The sequence below is a fragment of the Nyctibius grandis genome, chromosome 24 (assembly GCF_013368605.1).
Source record: "Nyctibius grandis isolate bNycGra1 chromosome 24, bNycGra1.pri, whole genome shotgun sequence".
NCBI lineage: Eukaryota > Metazoa > Chordata > Aves > Nyctibiiformes > Nyctibiidae > Nyctibius > Nyctibius grandis.
In genome coordinates this window covers 3,771,402-3,780,620 of record NC_090681.1, presented here as the reverse complement: position 1 = coordinate 3,780,620, position 9,219 = coordinate 3,771,402, and the positions used below count along the sequence as shown (strand labels likewise).

The 9,219-nt window shown below is 48.7% G+C and overlaps 1 protein-coding gene across 1 annotated transcript in view; it reads right to left on the bottom strand.

Moving 5' to 3' along the window:
- Positions 1–1,417: 1,417 nt before the first annotated feature.
- Positions 1,418–9,219, bottom strand: part of ARID1A (AT-rich interaction domain 1A) — a 59,760-nt gene continuing 51,958 nt past the window's right edge. Inside the window, exons 14-20 of the mRNA XM_068417797.1 lie at positions 8,761–8,933; positions 8,431–8,581; positions 8,141–8,272; positions 7,934–8,030; positions 5,612–6,485; positions 5,180–5,310; positions 1,418–4,344 (exon numbers count right to left, since the gene is read on the bottom strand). Coding sequence (XP_068273898.1) covers positions 2,620–4,344; positions 5,180–5,310; positions 5,612–6,485; positions 7,934–8,030; positions 8,141–8,272; positions 8,431–8,581; positions 8,761–8,933 — 3,283 coding nt within the window. The 3' untranslated portion in view covers positions 1,418–2,619. The remainder of the gene's footprint in view (positions 4,345–5,179; positions 5,311–5,611; positions 6,486–7,933; positions 8,031–8,140; positions 8,273–8,430; positions 8,582–8,760; positions 8,934–9,219) is intronic.

Sequence of the window (9,219 nt, the reverse complement as noted above, 5' to 3'; positions counted from 1 at the left end):
TCATTTTACTAATTTCTCAGCTCTGCTGTTTTTCTTTTAACCACTTTAGAAGCGCGAGAGGTGTACGCGTCTGCACGCATGCAAGCGCTGGGGGAGCAGAATTACTCCCCTCAGATCAGCTGGGTGTATAAATCCTGGCAAAATGGGTAGTTGGTATCACTTGTGACTATTCTTTCCCTCCCAAATGCAGCATTCACTTATGATTAAATTCACCATAACATGAACACAGAAGCTGTACAAAACCTGTGCACGTTACCTTCTTCAACCTTGCTGCTGAGGTCCTTTCTGTTTAGAAAGAGAAGTAAATTTTTTACATTAATTTGAGATTAAATGAAGCTCCTGGTATACAGACCTAAATCATCAGAGAAGTCGGTTTTAAATCAACAACATTGTCACAAAACGGCAAATCCAGCAGAACGCTTATCTCACAGCTCGGTTTCCATTTGGTATTTTTTAAAGCCAAGGAAGCCCAGCACCACTCCTGTCTCTTAAGAAATCCATTTTAAGGACTCTCCCTCTGCCAGGCAAAGAGCTCCCGCAATTCCTGCTGATAAACAGACTTTTTCAGAAAAGAGTCAGTTTGGTTCTGGCACAATTACTCCCAGGAATCTGAAGTTTAAGGAATACAGCCAAGGGAGGGCTCTGGGAACCCAGAGCTTCCTAGGAAAGGACTAGAGGGATAAAACAAGGTGATTTCTTGAACAAAAAATACTTTTGCCTTTAAAAAAAGCTTTTCCTTTAACTAGCTCTTTTGCTTAAACGAGCTCGGTGCAGCTCTAGCTAGCCTGCTTCTATTACGATTTGAGGACAAAGCTTCAGGCTAAATAAAATACCCATTTAACTAACCCATGAAAATGTGCACGGTTTCATACGAAGAGCCTGAACTTTGGCTGTTTGCTGAAGGCCATCAGAGCTCTGTCTGCTGGAAAACCCCGTCCTCTGAAGGAAGTCAGAGTCCACACCACGCTTCCAAGAAAAAGTGAAAAAAAATGCGAGGGGAATGAAAATTTTCCATTTTACAGAGCTGCAAGGGAGCTGCCTCCCTTCCGAGCACCAGCCTTCTGCACCCTGCGAACTAAGCGTCTGCCACAGCTTCACCTCACACCGCAAATCCACTCCTGCCCGAGCCTAAGGAGCACTAAGCCAAAACTCCATCGCTAAAACAAGCCGAACAGAGAAAGCAAAGCCAAACCACACGGCATGAAGGTCTCCAGAGCAAGACTTTGTCATCCCTGGACGCTGCTGTAACGCACAGGAGCTCGGAGGTCTCCGCGCCGCGGGGTAAGAAGGAGCTGACCTACAACATCACATCAACAAGACCTGACAGCACTGAAGTGACCTCCTCGTTCTGCTAATAAAAAAAACCCTTACAAACATCTTACCAAGATTTAATGTACATTTATTCTTAACACGTGGAACATATAGTATAAAGATTTCATACTGAATAAATGATATTCATTAAGCCAAAAAAGGAAAAAAGGGAGGAATTTACATCAAGTTTTTAGCTACATCGTCTGAAATACAAATATGCAGAAGTCATCACTGAAAAATCTCAATTGTGTTTCTTCATCAGGAACTTCAACTGAACCTAGAACTTTTTCACACCTCGATTAGAAAGAAAACAAAAAACAGGAAAAATAAACTATAAGTTGATTGGCTGCTGAGACAGCAATGACTTTATACACAGAGACCTGTACAGCATCCTCCAGGGAGGGATGTCTGGCAAGAGATTAAATAATTGTGTCTCGCTTTCGCAGGTCATCAACTCGTTAACTCGTCATACTATAAAGGGGCAGGGAGAGGGGGACAAAACTGCAAGGAATCTTAGGGTATGTGCAATGTACAACGTCATATATATATACACACGTGGCAGCATTCAGGCTGCAGCTAAAGGTTAAAACCAGTTCTAAGAGGTGATCTCAGGGTTATTCATACAATCAAGGAGGAAGAGAGAAAGAGGTCAGGGTGTTGTAGGTTCACACATGATACTTTGGGGGAAAAGCCTTTTTTTTTTTTCTCCTCAACATTAACTAAAAACATTTTTAAAAACTACAGCTTGCTGCTGATCCAGCGCTTTTTTTTTTTTTCCCATGTGAGACATTATTACAGTATGTTTACAGTTTAAGGTGTACAGTACATGAACTTCTACACGCTACTGCACAGGCCTCCCTTGGACAAGGTCTGTTCACAACTGGTAACTTCTTGGTTCCTGCAAGATTGTGAATGTACAACGATAAACCACACCGAGTTCAGCAGTCACTTTTGTCCTTCAGAGTTTACCATTAAAAACAGTTATGAAAGTGGTGCCTGTCAATGTGATAACACGGCAAGTCGTTTTCCCCAAACTCACTGTAAACGACAGTAACTTTGGTTAAAATAAAAAAAAAAAAAAGTCTTCTATGTAGACAGAACTTTGTCTCCTTTAATAAGGGATTCAGGACAAATCTGAAGGGAAGGGGAAGGGGAGAGGGAAGGGGGACATCGTTCCCCAAGGGAGAAGCAGGACAGCGCAGGGCAGACAGTGGATTCTGAGGTGGTTTTGCATAAATAAAGGGCAACAGTCAGTTTCTAAGTTCTCCACTCACGCACACGCACACAGGGTCTCGGATCCCACAGCTGTCATGACTGGCCAATTAAAAACAGTACATCACAAATAACTTGTGAAACCAAAGAGTTCATCAAAGGCGACACGGAGATGTCCAACAGCCGCGACTCGTATAACGTGAACTCCGAGTGGTTCTCGTCCACCTTGGCCAGGGCGAGCAGCGCCCGAGCAGCTCGGCGCATCATGTCCACGCTCGTCGACTCAAAGGGCGGGTTCTGCATGTGCATCAAGCTGGCCTGGCTCTGCTGGAACTGCGTGGCGGCCAGGCTGTCCTCCAAGAAGCCCAGCAAGTTGCCAATGCTGCCCTTCTGCACAGCAATGGCTCTTGCTGCCAGGCTGTCCCCCTGTGCCAAGTTGGCCAGTAGTACCACAGCCATCTCTCGACACACCGGGTTCTTTCTGTCACTAAGGAACCGCACCATGGTGCTGTACAGCTTCTCCAAGCGACTGAAAGGGGGAGTTGCAAGAATCAAATCCACGTTGTTGTCCTGGATGCTGAGTTTGCTGAGTGTTTCCAAAACCAGTCTCTGAGGGGAGAGGACCGCGTTGGGCCCCAGTGTTGGGAAGGGATCCTGGGCCTCCGCTGATGGACATACTGCCCAGTGGAGGAGTCCATCCAGGATAGGCAAACAGATGCTTTCTGGGTAAGGGGAGAGGTCCAGCTGGCCAGAAATGTTGGCCAATGTGACCAGTGTATTTTCACGCAGCATCTCCAAGCAGTCCCACCACCACTCCACCTTGTTGCAGCTCACCCCTTGGTCCTGCTCCTCCTCTTTCTCATAGGTCAGGGGTGCCTGTTTGCGTTCTGGATGCTTGTGGTGTAAGAGAATCAGTTTCCCTAGAATCAGCAGCAGCCCGGGATGTTTAGACATCTCAAAGTCATTGCCTGGCACAAACGATAAACTCCTGATGATGTTAGAGACACAGATGCAGCGCTTCGCCAGAGAGTCCTGCCAGTCTAGGAGGGTGCAGAGGGGCGTCTCGTCTTTACTGTGAGGTTCATCCTCCAGAATTTTTATATTTCTGTGGCTCTGAGCTGGACTAATGCCAAAGGGAAACTTGCTGCTTTCCTTCGCCGTTTCCAAAGCTTTGACCTCTTCCTCCTCCCCTGCCAGGGAGCCCGGACGTGCCGAAAGCATGTCGTCCATGGTGGCAGTTATCCTCTTCTCCGAGGAGCCGTCGGATGGAGGGGTCTCTCCTTCCCTAGTGCTCAGATTGCTCTCAGCTGCTGAACGTTTCCTCAAGACAGAGTTGCAGGAAGCTCGTTTATGAGTCAAAGGTAGCTCCGTCTTGCTCTCAAAGTGGGTCTGGATGTGCTCGGTGGTGTCTCCGCCGCCAATCCGCCAGTGCAGCAGCCCGCTCTCGAACTCCTGCACTCGCCCCAACTTGTCTGAATAATCTACCACAAACGGGTCATTTTTCTGCACAACCTTGACTGGAAGCTTGTCAAATTTACTAACTAGTTTTTCCTCGCTGCTCTCTAGAGGTGCTTTGTCCTTGCTCGAAAACGCAGCCTCCTCCTCTTCCTCATCCTCTTCTTCCTCCTCACAGTTCAGGCTCTGTGGTTCATCATCCTCCTCCCCTTCTTCATGAGAGGAAGCTGAAGATTTGCAGAACCTTTCGGGATCTAATAGTGTTCTTTGCCCTGGGTCTCCCACCTCGTATTCCTTCAGGATCCCAAAGATCTCGATCAGGCAGCGCCGGAAATACTCCACCAAGAGTTCCAGCAAGCCTGGCAACTACGAGGGAGGAGAAAAATGGGAGGGGAAGGAAGGAAGGGAACAGTGATCAGAAAACAACTTAGGCCAACATGAGCAACTGGGAGAGCAGGGCACAAAGGGCTAAGAATTTAAGCAGTGTTGTTAATTAATGGGTTCTTTTCATGCTGGCAATGAACTGTTTGCAAAAGAGAGCTTTCCGTCCTCTGAGAAAAGGAACAAAGGCAAAATCAGACACTGACTGTCAGTATCCAAGCCGCCCCCTGCTCCACACACACATACCTGTGCACACACACGTGTGCTCCTGGTTGTACCTCCCCTCTGGTTAATACCAGGGAGGTGAAGGGCAGCACTGAGCAAAAGAGCCTTTACAGTGTTGCTGAGCAGTTTTTACAACAGCCACAGAGGCATGTGGCACTAAATGAAAGAGGTTGGCCCTCCAGGTTGGCATCCCAGCCTCACAGCGCACTGTCCTGGGGAAAGGCAGAGCCAGAGGTGAACGAACACCATCAACACCCGAAAATGCGGCAGCCTCCAGCCTTCCATAGCTCTCTGGCTGCAAAGTCCAGCACGGCCCCCTCACCATTATTCACTTCCTCTGCTACAGAGGCAACACATCTCACCAGAGAGCAGAGAACACACACTTGCACGCCAACACACACATAAATTACACGGGCCAGTGAGTGACCAGCGCATGGCTACCCACACCCCATGCTCTCTTCAGACCTGGCGTGCTCCGCAGGTACGGGGACGTCCGGCCCTACAAGGGCACGAGCTGTTTGTTGCTGTCTCGCTGACAGCAAACCCTACAAAATTAGCACTTCAAAGACCTGCATCAGAGAGCATCTGCACCCACCTGGCTGAGGTTGAAGGTCATTATGCTGTTGTCATCATAGAGCAGGATGTTTATGGTATCTAAGGCCCACGTACTTTCAGCCAGCAGCCCGGACTTCAGAGACATCATCACTCTCCAGGCTTCAGGAGTTCCTGTAACATAAACACATGATACTTCCAGCTCCTGGAGTTTAAAAACAAAAAGGAGATACTTGATACTGCTTTTTGGACCCACGAAGAGCAGAGCCTGTTTAAGATGATGTACAGACTGTATGTACCAGTGATCTCTCCACAGACAATGCCAAAATGATGTCTGAAAACACAACTAACCTGCAAAAACAGAATTCTTTCAAAGCCAGCAGAGCCCTTCCACTTGGCAGTACTGTACCAACGGGTAACGGTAGCACCCAGCCCCTCAACAGGCACAAGGAGAAAAGCAGGAGTTGCCTCTTACCAATATCTTTTGCTGTCAGCCGCCTCCTCTGCTTCAACACAGGTTGCGTAGCTTCTACTGATCCCGGAGGGAAGGTGATGTCTCGTCGGATCATGGGAGGCTGTACAGCTGCTGGTGTTATATGCGAGGCAGGGACTGGCGGTCCTGCCTTCTGCATTTTCATCCCCGAGTGCAGGAATGCAGATTTACTAGGAGAAGTGCGATTCTCCAGAGGTCTGGGCAGAGGTGCTGGGCTGGATACCTGAGGAATGTGATTCTGCATGCTAGGGGGGGTCTGGTAGTTAGACTGAGGGGGCCTAGTCATTGGGGGCACGGGGGCAGAGGGACCATACGGAGGTTGCCGGTTCCCGTGGGAAGGCCATGGTCCCTCATGGTTGACCCTCTGGTCTGAATGCAGAATTTCATCTGTTCGAGTCACTCCGTGATAAGCAGGGCCCTGGGGCGCGGAGCCGGCGCTCTGCCGATTCGGGTAGCTGTACCCTATCTCGTTGCGCCCTTGCCACATGGCGCCTTGCTGCGGGCCCTCGGGAGTGGACTGTATGGGACCACCCATCATCTGAGGAGGCATGTTTTGCTGAGCAGTGGAGCCTGGGGGAGCCGAGACCCTGTCTCTGCCAAATTGGAATGGGAACTGGTTCTGCGGCCCTCCGGCAGCTCGGCGGTCAGCAGCAGGGTATGTACTCCCATACTGGTTATACAGGTCCTGCTGTGGAGACGGCTGTGCAGTTTGCTGCTGGCTCGGTTGCTGGGTCTGTGCTGGAGGCAGCTGCTGCTGCGTCTGCCCCTGCCCGGCGCTGTACGGTACGTTGTACATCTCCCCTTCGTGTCGCTTAGCAGGAGGGCCGTAGCTGCTATCCATCGGTCGCTTGTAATTCTACAGGGAAAACAAAAGGCATCGACAATATGAGATTATCTACTTAGAAACAAGCCACCCAAACCTCAGTGGGCAGAGCTACTCCGAGCCAGAGGATATGCCCCACGGCGTGGCCTGTAAGAGGGCAAGGCTTGGCTCATCGTGAGCCATATCCAGTGTGAAGCTGGATCAGCCTTTCAGTTCCACAAGCCAAGACCGATTCCTTGCGGCTGGCTGGGTGGTTTCCTTGTGGATTCTACAAGGGTGCCTCGGGGGCAGAAGTCTGCCCACAGAAAGGACTTTCCTGTAGAAAAGACTCAGCTCTACTGTACATTCACTGCAAACCAAACTGTGTACAGGTACTTGTTTCCTTTCACATCCAGGAATTTTATCAGACCCTGTTTCTCTTATATTTCCCAGAAAACAGAGGTTTCTGCTGAAGCATCAAACAAGATGCATTAAGAACTGCTTCTTCCTTTCCTGTAGATTTCAAAACACACCACTATAAGGAGCAAGAACTATTCTCCCCCCTAATTCTTTTAGGTGCAAATGGAAAAAACAGTCAATTGTCAAGACAAAATCGAAATCCAAGACTTTTCTGGCCTCCAAAGGACTATGCTCTAGCTGCTATACAGTCTACTCAGAAGCTCCACGGTCATGACTGGCTTCAGATGGAGCTCTAGGGCTGCAAAGATGACAAGTACCAGAGTAACTCGAACTCTTGGCTCAGAGCCCCGTGGATCTGGTTGCAGAGCCAAACTGCAAAGCAGTTGGAATTATTCTTAGCACAGCTCAGCGAGTGCCCTCTCTATACTCTCCTAAACCAGAGGACTCAAAATTATCAGGAAAAACATTATGGGTCTTGGCACTGACACAAAGAGCAAGTCATATATAAGGATTATGGAAAGAGATATATGTTCATTCAAACTCTGTCCTGAAACAAACCTGATGTTTTTCAGAAAAGGCAGTGGAGGAGCGGAGGCAGGTCTGAAGCCTTTGTCTGCAGGCTCAGTAAGGCAAACACAAAAAAAAGCCCTGGGTTGTGCAGAATGATCCACCTGAAACAGCTCCCCAGAGCGATAAAGGACTTACTCCCAACAAACTCATCTGATCACTTGGACCAGAAGTGTTACAGAAACATGATGGGATTCAGAAAGTTCCAGAGGGGCAAGAGAAGCCCAGTAAAGCTTCCTGATCTCCGGCTGCCTCACCAGAGAGCACACGTCTGCAAACTACACAACCTCCACTCTCAGAACATTGTTCTGCTAACACAACACTGGAAATGCTAATTAAATCCTATTTAAACTATTTGTAAACTGGGGAAAAAAAAAAGTCTCCTGTATAAGGTATTTAATTCTACACATTCATAAAGCAAACACACAGCCCAAAGAGTTTTCATCCTCCCCTTTTCACACATAACACTCTTCTGTCTCTCAGTCGAATAAATCAGAAACTTGCTGATATTTTACCTGCTGTTGCTGTTGATACATGGTAGTTTGCTGGCTAGGGAAGGGGCTGCCCGAGGATGTGCCTTGAGTGGAGAACTGATTGCCATAGGAATCATGTCTGGAGAAGAAACAGATGCATTACTTGTCTGATCAGATGCATGCTTCACTTTCCCAGTCTCAGAGCTCCCTAACTGGGAAAAGCTGTTTGTGGCACCACCCCGCACAGACCTTTGCTGCTGCTGCTGCTGCTGGGGGTAGCGGCTGGGAGAGTACATCCCCGACTCCGGGGTGGAAGGCATGATGTTTGGCTGCGGAGTTCCGGCTGCTAAGTTGCCCTCAGGTCCCATGCCGGGCTCCGTCCTACATGGAAGCAAACACAAAAACCCCACACATGCACTTAGATTCACCCTTGCTCCTCAAATGGAAAAAGATGATCAGAAAAGTCACAATAGCGAAGCGAAAGTAATCGTTTTACACGAGTCAAGTAAACCAGGATCTCACCAGGTTCAAGTACCCACCTCACTCTGTCGTAAGGACCTCCGTAGGAGTAGTGTTGCCGCTGTCCCATGGCCATATTACCCATCCCTGGACCTGCAGCACGATTGTAAGGGTCACCCATACCACTGTTGGGGCCCTGCCCTGAGGACATGAAGGGATCGCTTCCTGGAGCTGAAATATTGAGAGAAGAAGCAATAAACACGTCTCCCTCTGCACTAGAAAGATACGTTCTGTCTTCTGGGGAAGAAGGGCAAGCAGAAGGCCTCCTACAGCACATTCCAACGTACACCCAGATACAAGGACTAGCGTTCAAGGAGAAAAGGGAAAGGAGCACACAAGGACTTCCTCACCTTTCCTCATACTGCTGTAAGGATCCTTATTTGGCTCGTAAGACATGCGACCCATCATGTCAGAGGTATTCATGCTGGGCTGGTACCCTGGATTTGGAGTCATGGAGTTCCGCTTCTGGAACGTAGGATCACTACCATCTGCAAAGGCATCCTGAAGGCCCACCGAGTTACTCCTGATTAAAAAAAACAAACCACACAAACACAGAATTAGAGAGGTCCATGACGCTCCTCAGGATGCTTTTCCCCATGTGTTCCCTCTCAGGTGTTGTTGCTATCCCCTAGAAGGACCACAGTGATGCTCCTCCAACAGAAGCATGAAGAACTGCCCTTCTATAATACTGTCCTCAACCCCAATCCCCAAAGTAATGATTATTCACACACAGATGCAGAGCCAACAATGTTGCTGTGAGCCATGAATAAAGGAGCAAACCCATGGATCCCCACCAAAACAGCCACCTG